Genomic DNA, 25,805 nt, shown 5'->3' with positions numbered 1-25,805 from the left:
AGCAGTTTTAATTTCTAAACCAGGGGGAACGTATATGGACGTCGTTTCAAAAGAACTCTAGTTTCTCTGTGTTCCTAAAGGTAGAACTGCCTAACGGTAGAATTGTAAATTTTACATTTTTATGCCTTTTAACGTAATGATTTACAGTCTAGTTTACAGTCTAATGATGTACTTAGAATTTTTTTCTTTTGATAAATGACTTGTAGGAGGAAGTGAATTTTTCTTAATCGGGATTTTACAATGTAGTTCACTGTTGAGTATTTTCCTTCTTACCAAAACTTCCCTTGGGAAAATTTGTCTTACAGCTCCGTATGTGGTTCAGCTGATTAACTTTGAAAATGGGATTTTGTGTAACTTTTAGTAATACCGTGGATGTTCTGGATTGAAGGCCAGAAAAAAAAAGTGTGTGCAGGTACCAAAATGCGAAATAACGGCAGTGACCTGTAGGACTTCTAGAAATAACTGGAACTGTTAATCAAATTTACCTAACATTTGTAAGTTTTGTAAACATAAACTTTAGTACATGTTTTGTGTGACTTAAAAATGATTATCTAGTTAGAGTATGCCTTGTAGGTGGATATATTGTATTGCGTGTCTTTTAGTTCTTCATGAATACTACAGAATGAATTTACAAATATATATGACTCACATTGCTTTTGATTTTAAGTAGTACTTCCAACATTAAAAATCTGCTTCCAAATCCTAATGTGATTGTTATTTCAATCAGTGTAGGTGAAGCACCCCACCTTAGCCATTTAGCTGTTCTCTTCAAAAAGTCTTTAAAATGACGAAGTAGTTTTGCTTTCTGAGTTTACGTCATCAGGGCTTTTTGTGTTGTTTTGTTTGATCAATTCTCATCTCATAAACATTCATGAAACCCTAGTGTACATGTATGAACGTCTCTTCTTTGGTTTACATAGTCTATGAGACTTTATTTTAGTGGGTAACTGAAGGAGCTTCTGAATTTTTATTCTGAAGAACTTTGTTCAGTGCAGTCCCAGGGCAGCGCCGAACCTGCACTGTTGAAGAATGCTTAGCTTTTTCCTTTTTAATGTTTAGGTTTCTCAGTTTGTAATCTTTGCCTTCACAAGTGGATGACTTGGTGAAATAGTCAGCGCCATTTTGCAGCCAGCCCTGTGCCTCTGTGCACGTAAGGAGGGCGCATGTAGCTCTGCTTGCTGTGATCCTGTTCGCTCACAGCGAGCTGCTGGGCTGTGTACTGTGTAGTTAGACTTTTTAATATATATATTTCTAATGGTGGGTTCAGGATAAGGAGAGCCACTTTCCTTCGCCTCTGGGAGAATGTCATTGAGAGAGAGTCCTGTGGACTGGCCTTTGCTGGCATTTTGGTGTCTCACATTTTTGAGAACCCCGGAAGGAAAGAGCTCAGTCTTTCTGGAACGAACAGAGCCTTTTTTAGTTGAATCAACAGTGATGGAAACTGGGACGGGATATTAGGAGATGTGCTGTACACTTTCGTGGGGAAACTGAGGCTTGGAGATGGAAATGTGCCCACGGTCTCACCGTGAGCTCGTTGGTGAGCCGTGTCTGCAGTTTGACTCTTGATTTTTGGGGGACCACTGCAGCCGTCTTTCTGATCCCTGTGACATGTTACAGAATGCAAAAGCTGCCGTTTTTCAGAGTGGCCCCCGCGCTGCCTGGAACAGGAAATCCTGTTGGCTGCGTCCGTGCTGTGCAGCGCTGTGCTGTTGGCTGTAAGAGGGTGTTCTTGAGGGATCTGATGGCCTGATCAAGTATAAGGAGAACAGAGGACTGCAGAGGTAGCTGCAGGCTGAATAAGCTCAGGATGTGGGCAGACAAGGGACAGAGGACTTTGGTGAGGATGTTAGCACGTGGAACAAACCAAGTTGGGACCCTCTAATTAATAAGTGGATTCATTTGGGAGGGAAGCTGGCCGTGTTCAGTTTAATGATTACTGGTGATTCTTGGCAGCTGTACCCCTAGCAGCACCAAGTGGAGCTGTCCAGTGTGTGAGGTATATTTGAGCGGCTTTGCATTCACTCAGAGGTTCCAGTGTCTTGGATTTGCCAATCTAAACACATTCAACTTCTTGGAAATATTTTTTTATCTGCCTTGAGGGAACAGATTGAGAAGTCTGTGGGTTATAATGAGCACGTTCCCTCTTACAGCTGAGTTTGTGTTTCTGGGTAAAACTAGTGGTTTATAGTTTTGGCTACCCTGGCCCGCAGGGACCCATATCCCTTCAGACGTTAGCTCATTGATTCTCGTAATATTCAGCATGAGGTGTGTGGTATGAGTTTTGGTCTCTTTGCCACCCCTTCTGGACCTTCTGGGGTTGTGGCAGGTGGGGGGTGCCACTGTAGGGGACCTGGGGTGCTCTGGGGCTTTCTGGTCAGGCCTCTGAGAAGTGGCCCTTTCTGAGGCTGCCATCCTTGCCATGGCTGTGCAGAACTTTTTCTGGAAAATGAGTGTGGGACAGTGGTGTGGCCACCTCCTGGGGAAGGTCTTCTGCCCACGAGGCCAGTCTGTAGGTTAGTTACCTGGGCACACCTGCTGGAAGATAGGACAGAGCTCTTTAGGGTCAGGTGGAGAAATGGCAGTCAGGGGACTTGCATCTGGTGAGTTCACTTTCTCAGCCAGGCTGCGTTACAATCCTGTGGAATAGATGTTGTGGTCCCTGAGTTTGTAGATCAGAAATCGGAGCTGCAGGGATGAATTGCCCTGGATTTGAGCTGTGTCTGTGTTTGCAAAGCTTGTGCAGTACTGTATTGTATGGATCAAAGGCGTCCCGTGTGCTGAACTATGGCTACATCTGCTCGGTATAAGTGAAGCTGCTCTTGAAAAGGTGCTGGGGTGTTAGGAAGAGTTTGACAATTTGGGTGTTACATTGAAGGCTGCGCAGATCACCTAAGAAGTGTGAAAGACCATTCTCAAACCAGTCATAGCAACTCAGCCTCACCCTGGCTCTTCTGGAAATGAGATGCCTGACACCTCCTGGGTCTGATGGTCACTCTGACAGCGAAAGGTTGTGTCCAGGATCCTTGTTCCTTGGAGATCTTGTTCCTGTGCCAGAAAACACGGTTGGTAGCTGGTTACCCAAAACCTTTGATGTTGTTATTACCCTCCCCCGCTTTTTTGCTAAAAAATCCTTCTAATTAATTCAGCTGATATTTGTCATATTCATTTTCTGCAGTTGGAAAAAAAACTGTTGCCCTCTTGTCACTGTATGAATTATAAAGCTCTAGGTGTTTTTAAATCCCTGTAAACCAGCCTCTGCCCGATGGAGCCCTGTTATCTCCGAGTTGGTGGCTTTTGTTTGCGGAGCCAGTCTTCCCATGCCCAGATGGAAACCAGCCTTGACCTTGATCCGTGGTGGTCCCTAGCCGGTCTCAGGCTCTGCAGATGTCCTGCAGGGTTTAGGCTTCCTGAAACCACCCTGCCAGTGAATTGCCCACCCCCTGTCAATCACAGGACTTTTCCAGGCTGGAGACGGGCTTTAGAGCATGTGCGCTTCCATTTGCTTTAATCCGGTTGTTTGTTTTCACTCCCGTTCAAATCTCTGTGATTCTTATTGCCTGTTGACCTAAAGTCCTTTGCCTTATCCAGAGTCTGAACACAAGGGAACAACATATTCTTTGGAAATTGCCCTGTAGTTGGGCCTGTTTCTTCCCTAGCCAGAGATTCTAATGAAAGCCCTCCTAGAAGCAATCCATTAAATATTCTTAGGAGACCTTTCGCGAAAGTGAGGAGGTGGGGACACTTGCTGGCTAGTGGTTTCAGCATAGAAATAAAGCAATGGAAAATCGTATAACTATAATTTGTGAAGTGAATGCAGTAGTTAGACACATGTGGACACCAAGGGTATTGGTAGGGATGGAGATTAGAGGCCTCTGAGCCTTTTTGCAGAGCCAGGTTGGTCCATTCGGCCCACTGGTCCTGTCGCTCTGCTTGAATAAAGTGAACTAAATAATCTAGTCCCAGCCGGGCGTGGTGGCGCACGCCTGTAATCCCTGCACTCAGGAGGCTGAGGCAGGAGGATCATTGCAAGTTTGAGACCAGCCTGGGCAACAGAGTGAGCTCAAGGCCAGCCTGAACTACATAGTGGGATCCTGTCTCAAAAAGACAAAACCTGCTCCACTTGCTCTTCAGGTTGATAGATGCTGGTTCTAACTCAAGCCTGGCTTTCTGACCGTCCTGTGCATTGGGAACTGGAAGGCAAGGGTGGAGATGTTAGATGGGACCAGCGTAGGACGGAAGAACAGGCCGTGCCCCTCATGTGGGTTCACATGCTCGCTGTGCACCCCTGCGCCCATGCCCCCGCCCCCCGCCAGGCAGAAGAGACTTTGCACACGGAGAACCCCGGCCAGCTTCTCCAGGGAGGAGCAAACAAGCAAACCAACAGTGTGAGGGGAGGTGTGTTGTGTGCTTGGCTGCTTGGACACCACGGACTTCCTGGCTTACACAATAGACACTGGGTTCTCATAGTTAAGGAGGCTGTGAAGTCCAAGGTCATGGTGCTGGCTGAACTGGTCCCTGCGGACCGTCTTCTTGCCAGCCTGTGGACATCGGCTTTTTCACTGACCGTCAGATGGTGGGACAGAGGTTCTGAGAGCTCTGGCCCCTCCTCCTCTTCTGATAGGGATATTAACAGCCTTGTGCCTGGTGTGTGACCTCATCTAAACCTGATTCCATGCCAAAGGCCTCGCCTCTGTCACACGGGGATAGGGCTTTGATGTGGGAGGGACACGAGCTCAGTCCTAACCGCTGGCGGGCCCTCTTGCAAGGAATGACTTCTACCCTGGTTTAAGTCAGGGGCTGTCGGATATAAGGGTCTCCTTTGGTCTGTCACTGGCTTCGCTCTTCTGACAGGCTTTCTCTGCAGGAGCCTGGCAAAGTCCCACAATGACACCTGCTCCCTGGGTCTCTGAACTTCCCTGTCTCCTGGTCACGGCTGCCTGACTGGAGTCCGTCCTGGGGATGGGTCCTGGGAGACCGGTGTCGTCTGGGTCTGTGGGCGGTGGCCTGGGGAGGGTGCTTCCGGAGGCTCCTGGAGGCCTCACCGTCTTTGTGTGTGGAGCAGGCTTTGCCTCAGGAGGGGGATTTCCTAGAGACAGTATAGACGAACAGAAAGGCGGAGGCAACTTGTGGGCTCATGGGTGCTCTGCCAAGGGAAAGGTTTTGGTTTTTGTTTTTCAAATTTTGGTAAAATATACATAAATTTATCACTTTCAGTGCAAAAGTTCCTGGGTATTATGATATTCATGTTATGTCAACATCAGCAGCATCCACCTCCAGAACTTGCTGTTGTCGCAGAGGCAGCTCTGTACCCATTCAGCTACTCCGCACCCACTTCCCTGCTGCCCCCATTCTGTTCCTGTCTTCACAGGTTGGATTATTCCGGGTCCTCATACCAGTGAAGTCAGACGGGATCTGTCCTTGTACTGCCGCTAAGGGTTATCCACGTCGTAGCGTGTGTCAGACTTTTCTTCATTTCTAACGCTGAATGCCGTGCTCCTATGTGTCAGGCCCGTGCTGTGTCTGCCTCCGTCTACTGAGGGACAATGGGGCTACTTCCACCGTTTGGGCTGTTGTGAAGACGTGTTAGGAAGAGAGTTTATAGATGTCTGTTGCGATTCTGTTTCCCTACCTCTTAGTGTCTGCCCACAGGTGGGATTGCTGGGTCATGAAAATGGCCCTGCATTTCATTCATTTATTCAGGAGAAGATCTGCTGACGCGTTAGCTAGAATATTGGCGCCAAGGCTCCCGAGAGTTACTGAAAGACTTGAAGCGCGGTGCACCCGACCAAGCTGATCTTAAAAGATGCCTCAGCGTCCTTAGTTACTATATCAGGTTTCAATTCCTTCATGGCATGGATTTCTTCAAGCAATCGTGCCCGCCTTTGATTTTTTAACTTGGGCTTATCATGAAGTGTATTTTCCTAGTTCAGCTTTGAAATGTCAAGTTATAGTTAAAGTAATGAGGGATGCACATAGGAAATCATAATTACTTAAAATAGGTCACCTTTGTGATAAGTTATTCTTGTTAGCAAACCAAAACTAATAACTTTTATTCTGAGTGTACAGATAAATTATATCAATAACTTTTTATTAGTTTTAATTATTTGTGTTCACATTTTCACTATCCTAAAATATTGTTTCAGCACTTCTGTTTCTTAATTGTATCTCAGTCATTTAGGCAAATAGTTTAAATGTAGAAACACAACCAAGAGTCAGTTTTACATTTTGTTTGCCACATAGAAACATGGCCACTTTTTTTTTTTTTTTGGTACTGGGAATCAAACTCAGGACATTGCGTTTGCCAGGCAGGCGCTTGTAACACTGAGCTGCATCCCTGGCCTTAGTTTTACATTTCACCATATAGAAATCAAGAATGTGTAATACCCAGTTATTTGACCGTTTAGTCTTATAGAAGCATTTTTTGAAGAATAGTAGATTGTAGTTTGCAGAACAAATTCTGGAAGGAGGGGAATCAAAAGCCTTTTCACCGATAGCTGAGTGAGGAAGTTCTGCGTTTACTCCCTGAGGAAGGGCTGCTATCTATATTATGGTACTGTTATTTAAATGGAAAAGAAGATTTTAAACTTACCTTCAAATGTTTTGCTTTTTACTACTCTGTTATTGATTAAACAATGTTAACTAAAAAAAAAAGACGCCTCAGGTGTGGTGGTGCCTGGAGGTAGGGAGGAGAAAACTGCGGGGCGCTGTGGGGGCGAGACAGGGCAGGGACCGCCTTCCGGGCTGTCAGGGACACACAGGGCCTCAAGTGACTCGATCGGCGAGACAGGTTGGATGAGAGGAGGAAGAGACAGGGGCCAGCCAGGGAGGAAACCTGGGCTGTGGCCATGGAATTTAGGAGGAAAAAGAGCTTTGTTTCCTTTTGCTTCCTCTTTTGTACTTGGTGTGAGATGGTGGAAGACACAGATTTCGATGTCAGCGGCTTGGCGGGGATGTCAAGAGGCTTGGTAGGCACGCCGCTGATAAAGTGAGCTGGTACTTCAGTGGCGTTGGATGGGGGGAGGGGAAGCGGAGATAACGAGGCAGATGGCCATGCAGTTCGGCTGAAGTTAAAACTGGTGGGGTATTATTGGTGCAGTGTTATGGCTCCTACTGATTATTTCGCATCCCTACCTTGAGACGAAAACAAAACTTACAAAAACCGGAAACGGTGGCCAACTGTTGGGTTATAAAAAATCAAGTTTCAAGAGGATCCCAAGGGGTTCAGACCAAAGTAAGATGGTATTGAATTTGGTTTATGTTCTTTTTGCTCATCTGCATTTTCTATTTTTTTTTTTTTTCCAATGGTGCACATGCATTGCTGTTGGTCTTTAGAGAGATCTTTTGGAACATCCGAAGTGGCCTGTGTCCTTGGCTTTTGTGATGGCCTGTGAGGGCCTGGGTGGCGGTGAGGGCAGAGAAGAGCCTGTGCTTATTCACTGTGTCCTTAGCACTTCACACAGCACTGCAGCACAACCGAACTCGATACTGTACACGCTGGTGGAGCGGAATTGAATGGAAATTTAATCTGACTCTGTGAAAGGGATGAGATTTGGCACCTTTTAGAAGCTCTAGGAAGGAAATTCCAGATTTCTCAGTCACTTGGCACATTATGTTAGGTACTAAACTGCGTTCTGTAGACTTGGCCCCTCTTATGCCTTTGTTTTGCCACCAGGATTTTGCGAGTTATTTTGCTCATGAAATCTTGCCACATGGGCCCCGCCTGCTGACTTAAATGTGTTTCTCATGTCATTCTTGAAAGCGTTAGTGATCGCATTGGGAGCCAAGTGGCTCGAGTCTTGTTTCCTGTCCTTTGTTGAGATTAAGTTTTTGGAGGACGCTTCATTGTCATTATTTTGCCTTCTGGTCTTTGAACGAGGAGGGCAGCTGGGAGGACGTGCACTGTTTTGTCACTCAGTTGTCAGTTGGAGATTTGCATACTTGTTTCTCCTTTGTATTTCACTGAATGCCCACCGTGTGTGAGAGGCCGTGCGCTGCGCTTTTAAGGAAACAGAGATGAAGAAGGCGTGACCTCGGACACGGAAGAGCTGGCTCTCTAGAAAGGGCGCTGTGGTGTGTACATGACTGCTGTACAAGGAGGTTAATGAGTGGAACCGGGGCCACATAAAGCACAATTGTTCGTGTGCTGGGAAGTCCCTGTCAGTACTGCCTCTGATGTGTGTTGCTGATGGTGTCACAACAGACGTGTTTGCGAAGTCCTCACGTACAGTTACGAAGCCAGCAGTGGGTAACTGCTTTCATGAACTTTTCCTGCCAGTTACTTTGTTTTGGGTTTGCTTTCAAAGTTGCTTCATAACTTTTTATGTTAGTGACTTAATACTAACCCTTGTTAATTATTGTGCCCTGCACTCTGATTATGAGTGTTCCTTCCATGAGAAGTGTATAACAATTTGCATTTGTTCTTACTGTGGTATTGTGAGCTTTGTGTGGCACCCAGTGGGATATTTATTTCAGTTTCTCTGCCATCTCTTGTGACTCATTACTGTTACTATTAATATGAAGCCGTGTTATGGTTAAGGTATGGCAGAGTGGCGTGGTCAGGTACTTTATGTGGCTGTCTCTTGGTCTGGCTGGCTGTGTGTGAGGCTCACGGCTTGGGGCTTGTTGTCTGCACATTCCTGATCCCAGGTGAAGTAGCTTGTACTGTCAGGTTAGTGACCAGGTAGAGTAGTTCTGCTTAAATGTCAGGTTACAGGTGGCTGTTTTAAGATGCTATAGGATGTGTGTGCTCCATTCTCTTTTGGATTTTGAAGGCAGTTTGAAATGAACCTTTTAATATTTTAAAGGGCATTTTACACTGGAAAAGATTCTAGTAAATGCACCAGTATACGCTGAAATAGAGGTAGTGATTTCGGAAATTCTTGAGATGAGGTCAGATGGGGAAGGGACAGTGGCAGTCATGCTTTGCTTTTCATGCGTAGATCAAGAGCGGAAGGAGTGGTACAGCTGTAGCCACCTGGCACTGGTTGGCCTAAATCAGCACCCTGAGGCTGAAGGCTCCCTCCAGGCACCCCGGCCACTGTGCTTAGTCGCTTGCTTTCACCAGAGCCCAGAGAAAAAGGTTAGGTTTTACGAAATACTGATGAGTAGAGGTGATATAATCCTGCATGTTGGGCTTGGCATTTACTTTCATGTCAGCTAACGATCTTAGTTGCTGGCAGGGTGGGAAGGATATAGCTACATACAGACTCGCGGAGCTGTCGGAAGACCAGGAAGGGCGCATACAATCTTGGGAAATAGGCAGGAGGCCAGGCAAGGTGGAGGGCTGGGATCAAAGTGGTCCTCACCTGGTCTCCTCACCGTCCAGGAGGATTGGATTGGCTGTGCAGAAGCCAAGTTCCTACTTCTGGCCTCTCCTGGGCTGGACCAAGAGCAAATCTCTCTAAGAGTTTTTGATCACTTTTGACCCTACCCCTTTTTAATCTTGAGACAGTGTCTCTAAGACGCTAAGTTACTCAGGCTGGACTTGAACTTGTGATCCTCCTGCCTGAGCATCTCAGAGTGCTGGGATTACAGGTGTAATCTGGAAAGGAGGATTTTTAATCAGTAAATAAATCATGAAGACAAGACTAATACATTGATTAGATACTATGCAAGAGATTAAAACCTCAACAAAAGATAGGAGAAACAAGGCATCTAGAGAAGTTGCGTAGTAGGAAATGTTTCCTGTGCATATGCTTGAAAAAACACAATAACAAAAGCTGAAAAGGAACGCTGATCATAGGGAAAAAAATTTAAGTGGCTAGAAGGTATGAATAGGCAATTCCCTTACTGGGGAGCTTGAACAGGACCTTTTATGAGATTGTGTGTCGCTTGGGACTCCCTGCAGGGCAGATCAGGTGGCAGCAGGACGAGGGTTGTGTACTGGATAATGTCCCATGGGGAGGAAAAGCAAGGTGCAGGTCTGCTCTGCCCTGCTCCACCCCTTTGTCTGCCTGACACTCCTGTACCCTTTCTCACCACACCTGTGCTTAGGAACATAAAATGCCACAGCCAGCGTCGTACATCTCTGTGGCTGAAGACACGGTCACCCTCCTCAGAGCGAGCTTCTTGGCCATACCAGAGGTGAGTGTCAGGAAGTACTTGGTTGGGGTCTGCCATGCTTTAGCAGTTCTTTTTTATTGTTCTTATGAGTTGGGGGCTGATTATCTTGGCCTCAAACAGTCATAAGCCACTGTCAGCCAGACTTGCTTGGTACTGTAGCTCCCTTAAAAATGAAGTTTGTTTTTCAGGTTTATTTGCTGCCATAAACTAGTAACCCAAACCAAAGGTACTGCCAAGTCTTAAGGTATTGAAAGGAGAACCTGGGTGTGGCGTTAGCTCCTGGCCTTGGTTCTCTGCAAAGTGCCGTAGGTCTTGGTTAATAGAGTTTACTTGGGGCCAGCAGATTGTGGAGGTACAGCTCAGATTCTACATCTTCACGGTGGCCATGCCTATTCCGGTCTCAGGCTTGGAATGGGTCACCCCAGGCAGAGTAACTCTTCCACGCAGCACCATGTTGTCCTCTCTGACCTTTCAGACAGGCCAGGTTTGCTAACCCCATATTCTGGCAGGTATCCTGAATTTTCTCAGATTCTCTGATGTTGCAGGTCCAAGGTCCAAGTCTCAAGGCCATGGCTTGGCCAGGTGTTTCACTGTTAGATATTGTGGTTTCAGTGTAAGGTGGCCTCCAAAGTCTCATGAGTTCAGAGATGGGGCTTCCTGCCTTGGAGCCAGCTGACCGTGGACTGAAGCTTCTGCAACCGTGAGCCAAGACAGACCTTTCCCCTTGAAGTTGTGGGTGTCAGGTGCATGTTTCAGTGGTGAGAAAGTGACTAAGACAGATAATCAGAGGTGATCATCTTCCCTATCCAGTGCCCTGCGCTCTGGGTCTTAGCTCAGCAAGTCCCTGCTTTTTGGTGTTATTTACAATGCTCCACTTCCTGGTACCAGTTTCTTTTATTGGGTAAGATGCTTCCTATTACAAATAATAGAAAGTCCTACCCAATCACCTTCAACAGTGAGGAGAGCTAATTGGCTTACATCACTGAAAACTTGAGAGACGAAGGGGCAGGTGCCAAGAGCAATTTGATCCAGAGATTTGTAACATTAATTAGGACCCTATCACTAATAATTATCAGTAATTTTCCTGCCCCGCCTTCCTGCATGTGTTGTCTTCCTCCTGGGACCAGCTTCCCTCAGGCATGGCTGCCTGGCTACAGCTGTTCAAGTGTCACGTAGGCTGGTCACACCATCTAGAGCCAGAGAGGACCTTTGTCTTTATATTCCAAGCTGAAGAGGTTCAAGTTTGGTTGCATCATCCAGCCTTAAATCAGTTACAGTGGTTGGGAGATGTGTTGTAATTTTAGCATAGGTCACATGGTATTTCTTGGAGCATGGGGTACACCTGATTTCCCCAGAACAACATGGATTTCCATGGGGGCCCTTGGGAAGGGAAGATGTCTGTGTGTCTATCTGTACTGTAACTGTATCTATATCTGTATCTCTGCCTGTGTAAATGTATATATATCCCTACACGACACAGTTAGTATACACATGTACATGCATAGTAAACAAAGCGTCCACAGTGATATCTACACACCTTCTCATTTAATTCTCTCTCTAACCCCATCTGAGCATTGACAGTTTATGGAAATGTTGAGTTTGCAAGTGATTCTGAGATTTGTTCCCATGGTAAACATTGCTTGGTCACAGAAAAAACCAAAGGAGTTTCTTTTGGTGGAGCAAATATACTGACTTATTTCACTGAGATGTGAAAGAAAGTTAAACCCAGCCTGAAGAGGGTGGGCACAGTGTGGGAAACCCGTTCAGCTGTGAGAAGATGCAGAAATGCCCAGTGTTGTTTCCTTGATGTCCTGTTTTCACCTGGAGAAAGAAGCTGTTACTATGTCCACCATATGTAGGTGCTAAAAAGATAAAAAACAAAAACATTTACATGACTAAATCAATCTTGTTACTGGATTTTTAAATTCTTATTTGTATTCGTGCGTGTTTGCAGTACATCCTGATTATATTCCTCGTGGGGAGTTGGTAACATGGACATAATGCATCTTAATTCTTTTTTCACCACCTTCCCTTCATCTTTCGGTCCCCTTTGCATTTATGAAAACTCTACCTCCCTGTTTCCTATTATCTGTCTTCTGTTTTTCTGTTTAATTCATTTATATTTCAGGCTTCTCAGATAAGAGGAACCATGCCATATTTAAGTTTGTGTGTCTGATTTATTTCACTTAACCTTATGGTCTCAAGGTGCATGCATTTTCTTAAAAATGACTCAGGTTTGTCTTTCCTTGTACCAGTATAGCACTCCCTTTTGTAGAAATACCACATTTTCACTATCCCTTTATCCGTTGATGGACATATGGGCCCCTTCCAGTGTTTCGGTTTGGTTTGCTTTGTTATATTTTGGTTTGCACAAATTGTGTCTTCAGTTTTCCCCTTTCAATCAAGTGCCCACAGTGTAGCATGCGTTTTGCGCTCCTATTCCATGTTCCCACTTTGGATTATGAGGTTGGGGTGGAGGTGTGAGAGTTAGGAGCCCTACAAACTTTCTTGAAACACTGTGTGATGACAGGTTTAGGTACAGAGTTAGACTGGCTGCTTCATTACCGTTACCTGTACTAAAATGGTGTTATCTTTCCGCAGCTGTCTCTATAAATAAACTACATCCAGAAATCCACCTGGGGCAGAGCGTTCCTGCTCAGGCACCTTGCTTAATTTAAATTGCTAGGTTGAGGTAGTTATTTTTGAAACCCTCCTTTGGTTGACTTTTCCCTTAACCTCCCAGCCTTCTTCCCTCCTCTCCCAAATTACGTGTAATTCGTGGCAACTCGAGCGCTTTTGGCATCGTGCGAGTCTGAGAGCTGGAAATCTGACCGGTGTTGATTTATTGTGACAAACGTTGGGCACTCACAGTGCTGTTTCCTTGCACGTCGTTCCTGGATGCTGGCATCAGCCCAGCTGCTTCTTGGGCTCCTGTTCCCTCCCCAGAAAATGGCAGACACCTCCCACCCTCACCTGTTTTGTTCTAAAGCAGAGCCTGGCCCGCTTCAAAACACAACCATTCTTTGGGTTAGCATTGTTGTGTCTTAATGATACCTGGAACTATTTATTCCAGGTGTAGTTGGCATGAAATGAAAACATTAACGAGCTAATTCCTCTGTCATTGTTTTGAGTGTTAAATTCTTCCCTCTTGGTGGTTCTTCTTCCTTGGAGAACCTGCTGGTTTCATCTTAGTCTTCTTTTCTGGCTTCCTAGAGGCAAATAAAAGTATTTTTTATTACAGCCAGGGATGAAAGATGTTTGTGGCTTCGTATGAATTGCTAACAATGAATAATAATGAATTACTTACTATTCTTTTCCAGTTTTCTGTGAGACATTCCAACGAAATGTAGTTTCTGTTGCCTTTGAGAGACCTGCTGGGAGTAGTACACTAGAAGAGAAGGATGTTTGCTTGAATTGCTAAGACCTGAGCTAGCACACCAGCCTTCCTGTCGCATGGGAGTGTGTTCCACTCACAGCCAGGGGCGAGTGTTCGCAGTGTTTTTTGGCATTTAGACAGAAATTATATAAGCCTGTCTTGTATGCTACTGACATTTAGAATGGCCCAGATGAGTTTATTTCTACATCCTGGTAATTTTAGAAAAGGTAACACAAACAAGCACATGCGCATAACACACACTCACTACATCCGCTCCACACACACATTCTTGTGTTCAGAAGTTGAAGAACTTTAGTGCTGTCCACTGCGGTGATCAGATTGGGAGCCTTGGGGATTTAGTGTTTCTCAGTGCAGTGTCACCCTGTATAGGGAGTGGGGTAGGATGTGGCCCTCGAAGTGTGCCTGTTTCCCTCAGTGGTCTCTCCCGTTGAGCCAAAGGGAAACTGTAACGTTTCTGGTCTAGTCATTGCCTGTCCATTGGCATGATATGGTGGCATGTCTGTTGGAACGAGGGTTAAAAACACGAAAGTCACTCTGGGCAGGTTATATTATATATGCCGGGCATGGTGGCGCACGCCTGTAATCCCAGCACTCCGGAGGTGGAGGCAGGAGGATCATTGTGAGTTCGAGACCAGCCTAGCCTATAAAGTGAGCTCAAGGCTGGCCTGAACTGCGTAGTGAGACCCTGTCTCAAAAAAAAAAGTTAAATTGGCAATCACTATTTATAGTTGGTTGTGTTTTCTTCTAAGTTAGTTTTGAGTCTGTAGAATGATGCTTTCCATAAATGCAATGTTATGAGTGGTGATGTGACTCTTTAACACTACATGCAAAACGCTTTTGAGTAATCAAAGTAAGATTCTTAATCTCTGTGAGCTTCAGTTTTCTTATGATGGAGAAAACAGTGCCTGCCTCGTAGAGTTACTGTGAGGATTGAATTAAGTCATGCATGGAAAGTTCTCTAGTACAGTATATGTACTTCCCGGCTAGTGACCAGTAGTATTAGCAGCATGTTGCAACCCGTATTTCTTGGGAAATACACTCTGAGTTTTGTCTTGGAATGCTGGTGGGTGTCAACCTGGAGGAAGCAGGTTCACCTATGTTCAAGTCTGACTTTGGTATGCTTGGCCCAGGGGAAAGGTGGGTTCTAGGTTCCTTGCTAACAGTTGCAGTCTCAGGTGGGAGAGCAGAGGGTCTAAAGAAGAAAACAGAGCCGTGGTTTCCTAGCTGCTCCTCCTGTGGATGGACTTTGCCTGAGAAGGAGGTTCATTTTTGGCCAGTGGAGCATCCGCATCAAGCAAAGCTTTCTGATGTAGGCTGGAGGGAGCATTGTCCTTCATTTAAACCGACTCTCTTCCTCTCTCTCCTCCAGCTGGAGACCATGGCCAAAATGGAGGTGAAAACGTCACTTCTGGACAACATGATTGGAGTTGGAGACATGGTTCTCTTGGAACCTCTCAGCGAGGAGACCTTCATCAACAACCTCAAGAAGCGTTTCGACCACAATGAGATCTATGTGAGTACATGGGGGAATCACTTGGGATGGTTAAGCTTCGAATTTTGTGGCAGAGAGCTGGCTTTTCTACCTCACACTCTTTTTTTGGTTTGTTTTTGATTTCTCTGTTGCTTAGAGTCCAGAGGCCCTTGTTTATCCCCTCACAGTTCTGAATGTTTGCCGATCTGTCTTTCCCAAGGTGCAGGGTTGCACTGGAAACTTAGGGAAGACTTTAGTTCCTATCCTTGGAAGTACATCCATTGAGAGTTTTGCAACCATGAGCATCTTGTTGCATGCCTTCGTGAGATTAGAAAAGTCTAATCGTTGAGAACAGCTGCTCATTAAAATGTAAGACAGAGAACTTTCCAAAAAGATGTGAACCTTCTTGCCCCTTGTCATTAGGTGGGACTAGGGCATTTTACCAGTTAAGAATATGTGCTGGTCCCTGGAAACTTGGGACTTGGCATGTTATGTTCTAAGAGGGTGCAAAAATGCAATCGTGTAAATATATACAATAACAAACCTTTGTTGCAAAAATCCTTTATAGAGGATTTCACAGTATTACTTTGACAAGTTCTCTAGAGCATGACTAAAGAATACCTTTATATGTAGCCTTTTAGGAGTTGGAATAGAACACAGCTCTTGCATCCGGGGAGGTCAAGATGTGTTGTTATCTCAGCCAAGGAAACAGAGCCTGGCTACCCATATCAGCTGCAGAGAGGGGAACAGGAAGCATGGGATGGAGAGAGTTTTAATGGTTTTGTCTTGCCACTGAGTTCTCTTTTCCTCTTTGAAAAATGTGCGTCTGTGCATGGCGAAGAACTGGACTATGGGGGCAGGCTTCATTTTGAGGGAGGTTGACAGTAACGTGAGACGTGTGAATCCTGGTTTTTCCATCAACTTGGGGAGGAAGTATAAATAAATAAAAGATCATAAAATGATACAAATAGGGGAACATCCATTACTTTGGTGAAACTAATATATTTTAAAAAGCATGGGCACAGTTATAAGTTGTATTATTTCCTATCACATATCGCTGTCTTTTCTCTATCACTGTCTTAGTTCATTTAGGCCGCTGTATCAAAATACTGTGTGTTAGGTAGCTTATAAACAGAGAAATTTATTTCTCACCGTTCTGGGAATTCCAAGATGAAGCAGCTGGTGGATTCAGTGTCTGTTGCATAAATGCTGTCTTCCCACTGTGCCCTGCACTGGGGGGCGCTCTGTGGAGCGCTTTTTTGTGTGTGTGTGGAGCATTTTTTTATCAGAGCCCCAATTCTTCATGCTGGCTCTGCCTTAGGATCTAACCATCTCCTGAAGGCTCCATCTCCCGAAACCATCGTGTTGGTGATCAGCTTTCAACACCTTGGTTCTGGAGGCACACAGACACTCAGAGTATAACACCAAGCGTGTTTTGAGAAGAACTTCAGGTAATGATTTCATCACGAAATAGTAGGCATCCTGTGGGAATTGAACTCTTTCATCCTTCTTGACAGGTGGTGTTGGAGCTAAGGGAGGTTGACCGTAACATGAGACGTGTGAATCCTGGCTTGGCATATTAATTTGATAACTGGATACTAAACTGAGGTGTAGTTGTAGTTCAGAGGTTATTTAAAATGCTGATCCAAATGGAAAAGGTAGAAGCTGCTGCCGCAGAGCAGGGAAGTGGCATTGTTTGGTTTGGCACTGAGGCCTGGTGTCGCCTTCTCTCCCTGGGTAGAGGTTCTGATTTCAGGTGGGGAAGCCTGATGGTTCTGCAGCTTTAATTGAAAGTGTGGTCTGATATCAAATAAAAGACAGCCTTTAAACCTGGGGCTCTGAGGTGGAGATGGGTGGAATTGATTATATCGTAACGTTGCCGATCAGTTTTCTTTTTGGCTCTGAGAAGCACGGTTCAGTTTTAGAACTGAAGATAGGATGGAGAGCAGAACATTAGGTGCATTTGAATACCTGATTTGTTGTGGCCACTGAAAATAAAACAATCTCCCTTTTAACAAAATGCCAAGTGCTAACATTCATGAGTCTTTAGCAGACACAATGTCTGGGCTTCAGCCCTACATAATTTTATTTCGGAACTATTTTTGGAATGCCCTTTCTGGATATAAAACAAGAGCAGAAAATTAACTTTAGCTTCCAGATATCGATACCAGTGAATGTTTTTCAGGATACGCAGGACACTGCTCTTTCCATGAGATGTACACCTTCCTTTTGTTAACTTCTAAACACACGTCACGTTGGGGGAGAGGCATTCTCTGTTTTCAGTTTTTAAGAAAAAGTATATTGTAGTGTAATGTCTATGATATGATCCCGTTTTCTTCATTGAGGGGATTTAGCGCTGTACATCTGGTTGTATTTGTGTGTATATAGACAAAGGTTTGTGAGCTTTGGGTCCCCTCATGGGATAGGAGGAGATACGGGAACGGGAGTGTTGCTCTTTCAGACACCGGTATTGTAGGACTAAGCATATATTCCTTTGTAATTATTAAAATACTTCATGGTAAATTTGATTACCATGCTCTCCGGCCCCTTAGCAAATCTATTTCTGGCTCCTGTTCTTTATCACATTCCTGCTTTGCTTTTGTGTGTGGGTTGCTGCAGAATTGTTCAGCCTGATACCCAAGGCCAAGCTCGTGCGATACGCAACATCTTACTGGCTTATACTTTACTTTTTTTTTTAAAGTTCTTAGAAAAAGAAGATATAGTTAGAAACATAATCTTTTAAAGCCCCATAGCTTCGTTTTAGACTTTGGGTGGCCCTGGGATGGTTCGTTGCAGTATATTGAACTGTGATTTGTGTGCTCAGATCCCTGGTTGATAAAGGGGGCTGCAGAGACAGAGAGCTTTCCGCCCAGACTTTTCAACTCTGGGGACAGCCGCAGCCTCCCGGGAGAGCCGCCGTGGGTCGGGAAACTCTTCCTCTGCCCTGCCATCCATCCATCTCCCTTTCCCTTCCTCTCTCCCCGTGTCAGAAATTAGAGCCAGCCTCCGCTTTCACGGTGCACTCCTGAGGGGCGCCTTTGTCCTCGAGTGGCAGTCACAAACCCTATGGTCCTGGATGTGCAGGCAGCCGACAGGTGGGGGCTCCCTGAGGTCCTCTCGTGCTAAACCTGAAGCTCGGGGTAGGAAGGGGCTTTTTGCATCAGGTTGTGTTAGGTTGTAGGAGCTGCAAGTGCGATCACCCAGCCTAACCTGATCTTGACAATAAAGGGAGATGTATTCGCTTGGGTATGTGCAAGGCCAGACATGGTTCTGCTTTCAGAATGCACTGGGCCTTGCGGCTCTGGGGTCTCCTCAAGGACCTCCTGTGTTAGGTACCTCCCACACTGCCTGTCTGCGTTGCCTCCATGGCTGCTGCTGCATTCCGAGGCTTCCTGGTGGCAAAGCAGCTTTGCGTTCACACGCCCTGTTCACGGGCAGCAGTCTAGGAGGGGAGCACATGCGTTCCGAGTCAGAGAGCTCAGGTTGGCCCTGGGCAGGCCGTGGCCTCAAGTGCCTGCCTCTATCTGGTGCACCAACTTTTTCTAAAATAGATGGGCTCTGTGAGAGGGCTGGGGGCCCAGCCTGATAGACCTGTCCACACAGCAGGGAGAAGGAAAGCAGAATGGGTGCTGAGGTGGCCGCCAGCTGTGAACCCCCAGGAGTTTGGTACAGTGTCCTGCAGTGCAGCTTTGTTGAGGCTGGTACTTTGCAGAAGAACGTGCCTAGTGGAAAGCCGAGAGCACAGGGGCTTCTGGGACTTTTCTGCTGGTGGACTTCTAATGCCAGGAGAGAGTAATAGGTTTGCAACATAGGTGAAGTCTATGTGTTGTCGGGAAGTTCTGCTGACATTTCTGCTCCCGAAAGCAACTTAGTTTTCTTCTGTAAGGCAATGTGTAGGGTTCGATGTGACGTCCCCTTTGTAACGCTCCTTTGTAACGTGCATGCGTGCTCTGGAATACCTATTCTTTGGTGGCAGGTTCATCGCTCTGGGTTGGACCCTAGCAGTTTGGGACCTTGCAGAGCCCCTAAGTCGGGCACAGTCCCACATGTCTTCACAGGAAGGGGTCCGGGCTGTGTGGCTGGGAGGGTGGGACCTGGCGGGATGGGAAGAGGGAAATGCTGGGCTGGTGGGTGACACCCAGGGTCAGAGACTCTGCTTTTCTTCCTCTGAGTGGAGCAAGGGTTCAAGCTGGGCACAGCTGCAGGATGTGCCTTGTGGCCTGGCAGGCCCTGCGTGGGGCCAGTGGCTGGGAAATGCTGCCTGTGACATTCCCGAGGTCGCTGTTCTGAATGCTTCTTGTCCTATGTCAGACCTCCTTCCGGCCTCCCAGCCACTCGCAGGCCGGGTTGTGGCGGTGGTAGGATTTTGTGTGGACTTTTCTTGTCCTGTTGGACATGGCAGGGCCAGACATGTGCTGTTTTTAGGATGACTGGTCAGGACTGCGGTTCTGCTCAGGAACAGGAAAGCTGCAATTTAGTAAGAACAAGGCCCGTGGTAAATTTGGAAAGGAAAGAACCAAGGTGTCTGTTCCCTCACAGGAGGTATTTTTGGTGCCAACCACAGTAAACTTAGATTGTTTTCTATCTGAATAGTTAGGTAGAGAATCGTCCAAATACAGAGGTCTGAATTAGTTCAATTTTAGGATCTTGTGTTAAACTTAATTGTATCTGTAAAAGTGGCTGTTCTGAAAGTCTAGTAGAAATTGTCTTAAATTTTTTAGAAATTAACACTAGAATTAGGAGCCTCATAGGAATGGAATCACGTGCATTGTTTACTTGGTTTCAATATTACAAAGCCAGTGAAAGTAATACTGGTTAACATTTGTGTATTTATTTGAAATTTCAGAAATACTTTTTATTTCTACACATGATCATGCCTACTGTATGGGTATTGCTCATATTCCTGGGAATATTTATGTTTGGCATAAAGAGTTGTGTTTTCCGTCTTTGCAAAGAACATTACCACATACTTTAGCAACTTAGGATGACATATTTATGTCTTGTCACTGTTTACGTGGGTCAGGAGGTTGGGCCTGGCTTGGCTGGCGGGGTCTCTGCTCATAAGGAAGGTGTCCAGTCATCTGAGATTCGAGCCTTTTTAAGCTTAGGGGGAGTTGTTTCCAAAGATGAGAGCTGAAGTTCAAAGTGTAACAGTGTGTTATTCCCACTGTCTTACCGTTCTCTAAGGTTTGTTTTTTCTTTTTAAAATTTCCTTTAAAAAAACCTTTTTCAAAAAAAAAAATAGCAAAATTAGCACTCTTGAGTAAAACTTCAATCAATACAGGCATGCATGGCATGAGAATGTGGCTTTCGTCTATTAGCACCCAGTCCCATTCCCAGAAGTACTAGTGGTCAGTAGAGTAATGTGTAGGTTCTCAGAGTGTTCAGCAGTCATTTATGCCATGTCTGCTTCCCCCGAGCCATGCAGGGAGGAGGCGGGGTGTCTGAGATCCTAGAAGCGGACCACCTGGGCCTGTCGTCTGGGAACCCTCTGCCCATGGCAGGACCTGGCCATGTGTGCTTCTTGCGAAGGTGACCATGAAGGCAGACGTGGAGGACCAGTGCCACGCACTTTCAGGGATGCGGTTGGTGTTTGGAATGGAGACACAGCCTCAGCAGGCCAGATAAAGCTGGTGCAAAACAGTGAATCAAGGGTTAGAAAGCAATGTTGTGTCTTCCTTCTGAGCACAGTCTGTCTCTTGGACACTTGTGTATAGAAGAGTCTTTTCTTTTTTGGTGACAGTTTATCAGTTGTGTCCCACACGAGCCTTTCTAAAACCTTTGGTGATTGAAGAATTGCTGCCGCTTTGAATTTTGAAAGTTGATATGCATTTTTCTGTTATTTACGAACCTGAGTTATTTCTTCATGCAGGCCCTGTATATGGCTGGAAATATTGGTATATTTATAATATATTAACCTAAATAATCTGGATAAGCCACATATGATACTCAGCCGGGAGTTAATTAAGGCCTGGCACTGGGTCTGCAGAATTCTCCTTGTCCTGCAAGTGTGGTAGGCACCGGCGAGCAAGGCTCTCTTGTCTGTGAGCCCTGGCAGAAGCCCCTAAGCTGCTTGGAGACTGTGCTCACTGGCAGAACGGTCACGGGTAACAGCGAGCATTATGTCTTTACTGGTACCAGGTGCTGTTTAAGTGCTGTACAGGTTTTGGTTCATTTAATTCTTATGGAGCCCTTTGTGGTTCAGGTTTTTAAATTGCCTTCATTTTCCCTGTGCTGAAAATAGGGCTCAGAAAGGTTAAGTGCCTTGTCCAGGGCCCCACAGTGAGTAGGAGGTGGAGCTGGGATGGACACCCCAGAAGTCTGGCTCCATAATTCATGTTTTTAATGGTAGCCCTGCTGACTCTACTTTTCTGTGAGCATTGAGTGGTACCGCTAATAGGAAAGCCTTCTCAGTTTGCAGATTCACGGAGTGTGATATTGAGGAATATGTGGGTTTTGGAACAAGGCAGTCTCAAAATGGCCTGGCCAAACAGTGGAAGTGACGGTCAGTATTCCTGCCATGTATTAAATTAGCACTCAGCAGGGCAGTGAGGGAACCGGTGGGATATGGAACAAGTGCTTTTGGTTCTAAAGTCGTGGATGGTCCTGATGCTTGCAAGTCAGCGAGAGGGTGTTTGCCTCCTCTGGAAGGTGGGAGATGGTCCTGAGAGAAGAGTGTGTACCTGATGTTCATGTATGACAGGTGACTGACATAGGACTGGAAATATTTGTGTATTTATGATATTTTAATTTAAATAATCTGGATAAGCCACATGTGAAATTCAGCCAGGAGGAAAGTAAGGCCTGGCACTGGGTCTGCAGAATTCTCCTTGTCTTGGAAGTGTGGTAGGCGCCAGTGAGCCCAGTTCCTTAACCCCTCACCTTTGTGAGCATAAGGTAGAGGAGAAGGAGGAAGCCATCCAGCCCAAGGCACATGTGGCTAATTTTCTGGCCGCTTCAGCTGTCCCCTCTGCATGTACACAGACGTCTGCGGTATTTCTGCTGTCTACAGTGCTGATAAATTGTAGTGGTGGTCCTAATTTTTAAAGAAAAGCTGTTTTCTTCATAAGGTTTGCTTTGGAAGGGCTGGAAGGTGAGCTAGGACGTGGGCATCTGAGAAAGGCAGGGGCTTTTGGCAGACAGAGTTATGTTTGAATCTTGGCCACTCACAACCACTGTGATGATTGCAAATAATTGCAGTTACCTTATTCAGAAAATAGGTGTTGTGGTTCTTGGTGCGCTGTGGTGGAGGTCTTCGTCTACTCTCTGGCACATGGTAAGAGGGGAACACATTGTAGGTGCCATGGCTGTGCAAGGAACTTGGAAACCCGCAGTGGCTTTTCTGCAAGGTTGTAGACGCTGAGGTTTTCTTTAGCTAGATTTGTCTTAGGTGTTTTCCTGTTGCTGTAGCAGAATTCCTGAGACTGTGTATTTTATGAAGGTAGCAGAGGGATTGACTTGGCTCTTGAGTCTGGTGGGTCCCGGCAGTGTGGTCCTGGCATCCTGGGAGGGGAGGCGGTGCTCCTGTCTGTATCCTGATAGGACAGAGTGGCAGGAAGGGCGTGGCCACATGCAGGCAGGATGGTTAGATAAGACCGGAGGCCAGTGGAATCTTTGTAGCAGCCCTCTCTCCCGGGAACTAACTTGACTCCTGTGAGAGGGACATTAATCCCTGCCAAGGGAGACACTCTCAGTGCTTTATTAAAAGGTCTCCTCACCTCACACAGCCACACCTGGGACCAGGCTGCCACTCAAGCCATTTCCAAGCCATGGCATATCCTTCCTGGTTCCCCGGCCCTGCTCTCTTTCCCCTCCTTTCCTTTTCTCTTCAGTATTCATTGTACAGATTCCATTTTTGTGGTGTGACTCCTTCAAGTTAACTGCATCCTGTCATTTTCAAGACTTGCAGCAAGTAGTATACCTGTGATACAGGTCCCCTCAGTACGTTAGCAAAGAGCTTTTCCAGGTCTGGAGAGCAGTATGCATTTGGGAAATACTTGTCTCCTTGCAGAGTTTATTTCTGAGATGATGTGACAGTATTATATTATCCCATTCTAAAAAGGAAGGTTGCCGGGGTGGTATTTTTAGCTGGTATTTCAGCGTGGCATGGAACTCATATATAGTTCTTTAATTTATAGTCTGGGATGACTGGCAGCCCAGGAATGAAAGATGATGGTATGATGGCAGTGTAGGCGTGTCTTAGACTAGCCCGAGAGCGCCTGAGCCCGATGATGTCCTCCGCAGCCATAGTTTGCACTTCTGGGTCTCTCTGTGAGCCAGAGATTTAAGGCACAGGCTAGGTCAAAAGATGAACAGGCCCAGGTTCTTCCTGCAGACTGAGAAGAACTGAAAGCAAAGTCTCAGCAGAGGAAAGATGCTGCTGGCGATGGCGTCAGAGAGGTGAGGCTGGGCCCCAGGCAGGCAGGCTGTGCTGGGGGTCTTTGAAGTCTGCTGGCCCTGGAGCAGACAGTGAGGACAGCGCTATGAGAAGCAGGACCAGGGGACAGGATGCGCTGATGTCAGAACCGGCTTCACAGTCGCTCTTGTGGGTCCCACTTCGGTAGCTTGGTGATCGGTTTCCAGTTTTTCTGTGTGCATGTGTGAGTTCAGAGAGCTTCACCAAATCACACTTCTTGGCCCTCAGCATGACAGATTTGCAGTTCAACTGAAACGCTGCCTCTCCTGCTAAGGGAGGCCTTGGCTAAGTTCTTGCAACCCTGTGCGCTCAAGGACTTGGGTAGTATCAGATGCTGTGTCGCATACATACCATTAATGTGCTTCTGAGACCGAGGGGTCCCGGGTATACTTGGAATTCCATTTTCAAAATTGTAAGTGTGGGTAGATACCTAAATCTGTCATTGATCTATAATTTTCACCTAGGCCGTTTTATCTATGTAAAACACAAGCAAAGCATTTGGTGGACCATATTATGTCTTAAAACCGAACTGAAGACAAAGTTCCCTTTCAGGGAATTTGGTGTGTCTGAACAGATGACGAATTAGAAACATTAAGGCACATGATATCTTCATGTCTTGTGACCCAGTTCCCAGGATCAAAGACCCAAGAAGAGAGTACAGTCTTCATCGTGATGAGAATAACTTCTTGTCATTTGTGAAGATTCCCACCAACTCGTCTCCCATAGCCGTGTTCTCAGTGTACTGGAAGTTTAATATGAGTTTCCTTCAGACCTCCTCCTGCGCCCGTGCAGAGTCGGTAAAGAGGTGCTTACATGGATACTAATTACCAGCGCTTGAATAGGTTGGGGATGAGTTTTTAAGAAACTCCATAGATACATAAACAAATAATTAAATTCATTCTGAAGAAAATAAGGAAGTAGAGCAGATACACAGAGGAGATGCCTCGGTAGCACCCAGCAAAACAGAAGCTTAAAAAAAATCTATTTTGGAAGAAGTTGATCTTTCAAAAAAGTATCAAAATAATCATCTGGTGAAAACAGGTCACTGTAGGAGTTCATGGCATGCTTTTTATAGTTTAGTTATAATTTTATTTTTAATTTCATACGGGGAATTGAAATGTCAGTTTTGCAGCTGTAGGGCTTCCAAAGATCTTAATATTAGCTGGGAAGAACTACAATACAAATGATGTGAAATTATTCTGATTTTGTTGTGTGTGGACAGTACTCATGTTTGGATTATCTGGCGTTGTAGAGGAATATTCTGTGTTACTGAGACTCAGAAGATGTTAAAGCTGAACTTCACCATTTAACTTTTTTGGTACCAGGAATTGAACTCGGAACCTTACACTTGCTGGGCAGGTGCTTGTGCCACTGAGCTATATCCCCGGCCTGCCATTTACCTTTTTGTTTCGACATCTTCCTCACATGAATTAGATATGTCCTTGTTGGCATAAACAGTCTGCTTTTTCTCATTTAAGCCATTGATTATTATGTAGTTGTCTTGGTTACTTTTCTTGTCCCTGAGACACAGTACCCAGTGCCTTCAACTTAAAAGAAAGAGGTTTATTTGGGCTCATGTTTCAGTCCATGGTCAGCTGGCTCCAGAGCAGGACAGCATGGCAGAAGGGCCTGGTGGAAGAGAGCTGCTGATGGCGTGGTGGACAGGAAGCAGAGATGGAGGGTGGAGCACATAGGGAAATAAAACTTTCTAGGCCATGTCCACAGTGACCCCACCTCCTACCAGCAATCCAGCTGTAAGCAATCCAGCTGTAAACCCACTCACCTTCCGGGAGCCCCACTGTAAGTGCCTGAGATTTTGTAGGTGACATGTGGAGATAAACTGTGACTGTTGTGTACCTACTCAGTGCTATCTACAAAGCTCTCAGAGCTAGCAGAGCCAGTGATCAAGCTTTTGGGTCCTACTGTAAACATTTTTGTAGTTTTAGAATTACCCTGATTACTTCTTTATTTGACATGCCCTTCCCTTGTATATCAGGGACTGTAGTTTTCTTAGTATGAGCATGCTCACCCTGATTTATTAGCAGTGCACAAACCTTTATGTGCATGTGAGACAATAGTTTTTTTTGTTTTGTTTTGTTTTGTCTTTTTGAGACAGGGTCTCGATATTCAGCTCAGGCTGGCCTTGAGCTTACTTTGTAGCCCAGGCTGGCCTTGAACTCACAATGATCCTCCTGCCTCAGCTTCCTAAATGCTGGGATTATAGGCATGTGCCACCATGCTCAGCTGAGACCTTAGTTTTTTCAAGAAGGTTTGTTGCTTTCTTTGATATCTCAAAGGCTAAGGGAAATGCTCATATAGCACTGTTTTTAAAATTTTAAATTCTAGTCCATTAATGGCTCATGGAAACCGTTTAGTGGGTTATGACCAGTAAGTTTTTGTATGTGTGTTTTTTTTAATACATAATGAACCTTGGCAGGGTGGCACACATGTGTAATACC

General features: G+C 45.7%; 1 protein-coding gene across 3 annotated transcripts in view; it reads left to right on the top strand.

Annotated features, from left to right (window-relative positions):
- Myo1b (myosin IB) overlaps positions 1-25,805 on the top strand; it is a 140,400-nt gene that overhangs the window by 77 nt on the left and 114,518 nt on the right. For all 3 annotated transcript variants that reach the window (XM_005373287.2, XM_005373288.2, XM_005373291.2), the window contains exon 2: positions 14,829-14,972. In XM_005373287.2, the coding sequence (XP_005373344.2) occupies positions 14,829-14,972 (144 nt within the window). The remainder of the gene's footprint in view (positions 1-14,828; positions 14,973-25,805) is intronic.

This window comes from Chinchilla lanigera, unplaced genomic scaffold, assembly GCF_000276665.1.
Source record: "Chinchilla lanigera isolate Chin_1 unplaced genomic scaffold, ChiLan1.0 scaffold00002, whole genome shotgun sequence".
Lineage (NCBI taxonomy): Eukaryota > Metazoa > Chordata > Mammalia > Rodentia > Chinchillidae > Chinchilla > Chinchilla lanigera.
Note: the sequence above shows the minus strand (reverse complement) of the source record. Positions and strands in the feature narration are given on the sequence as shown.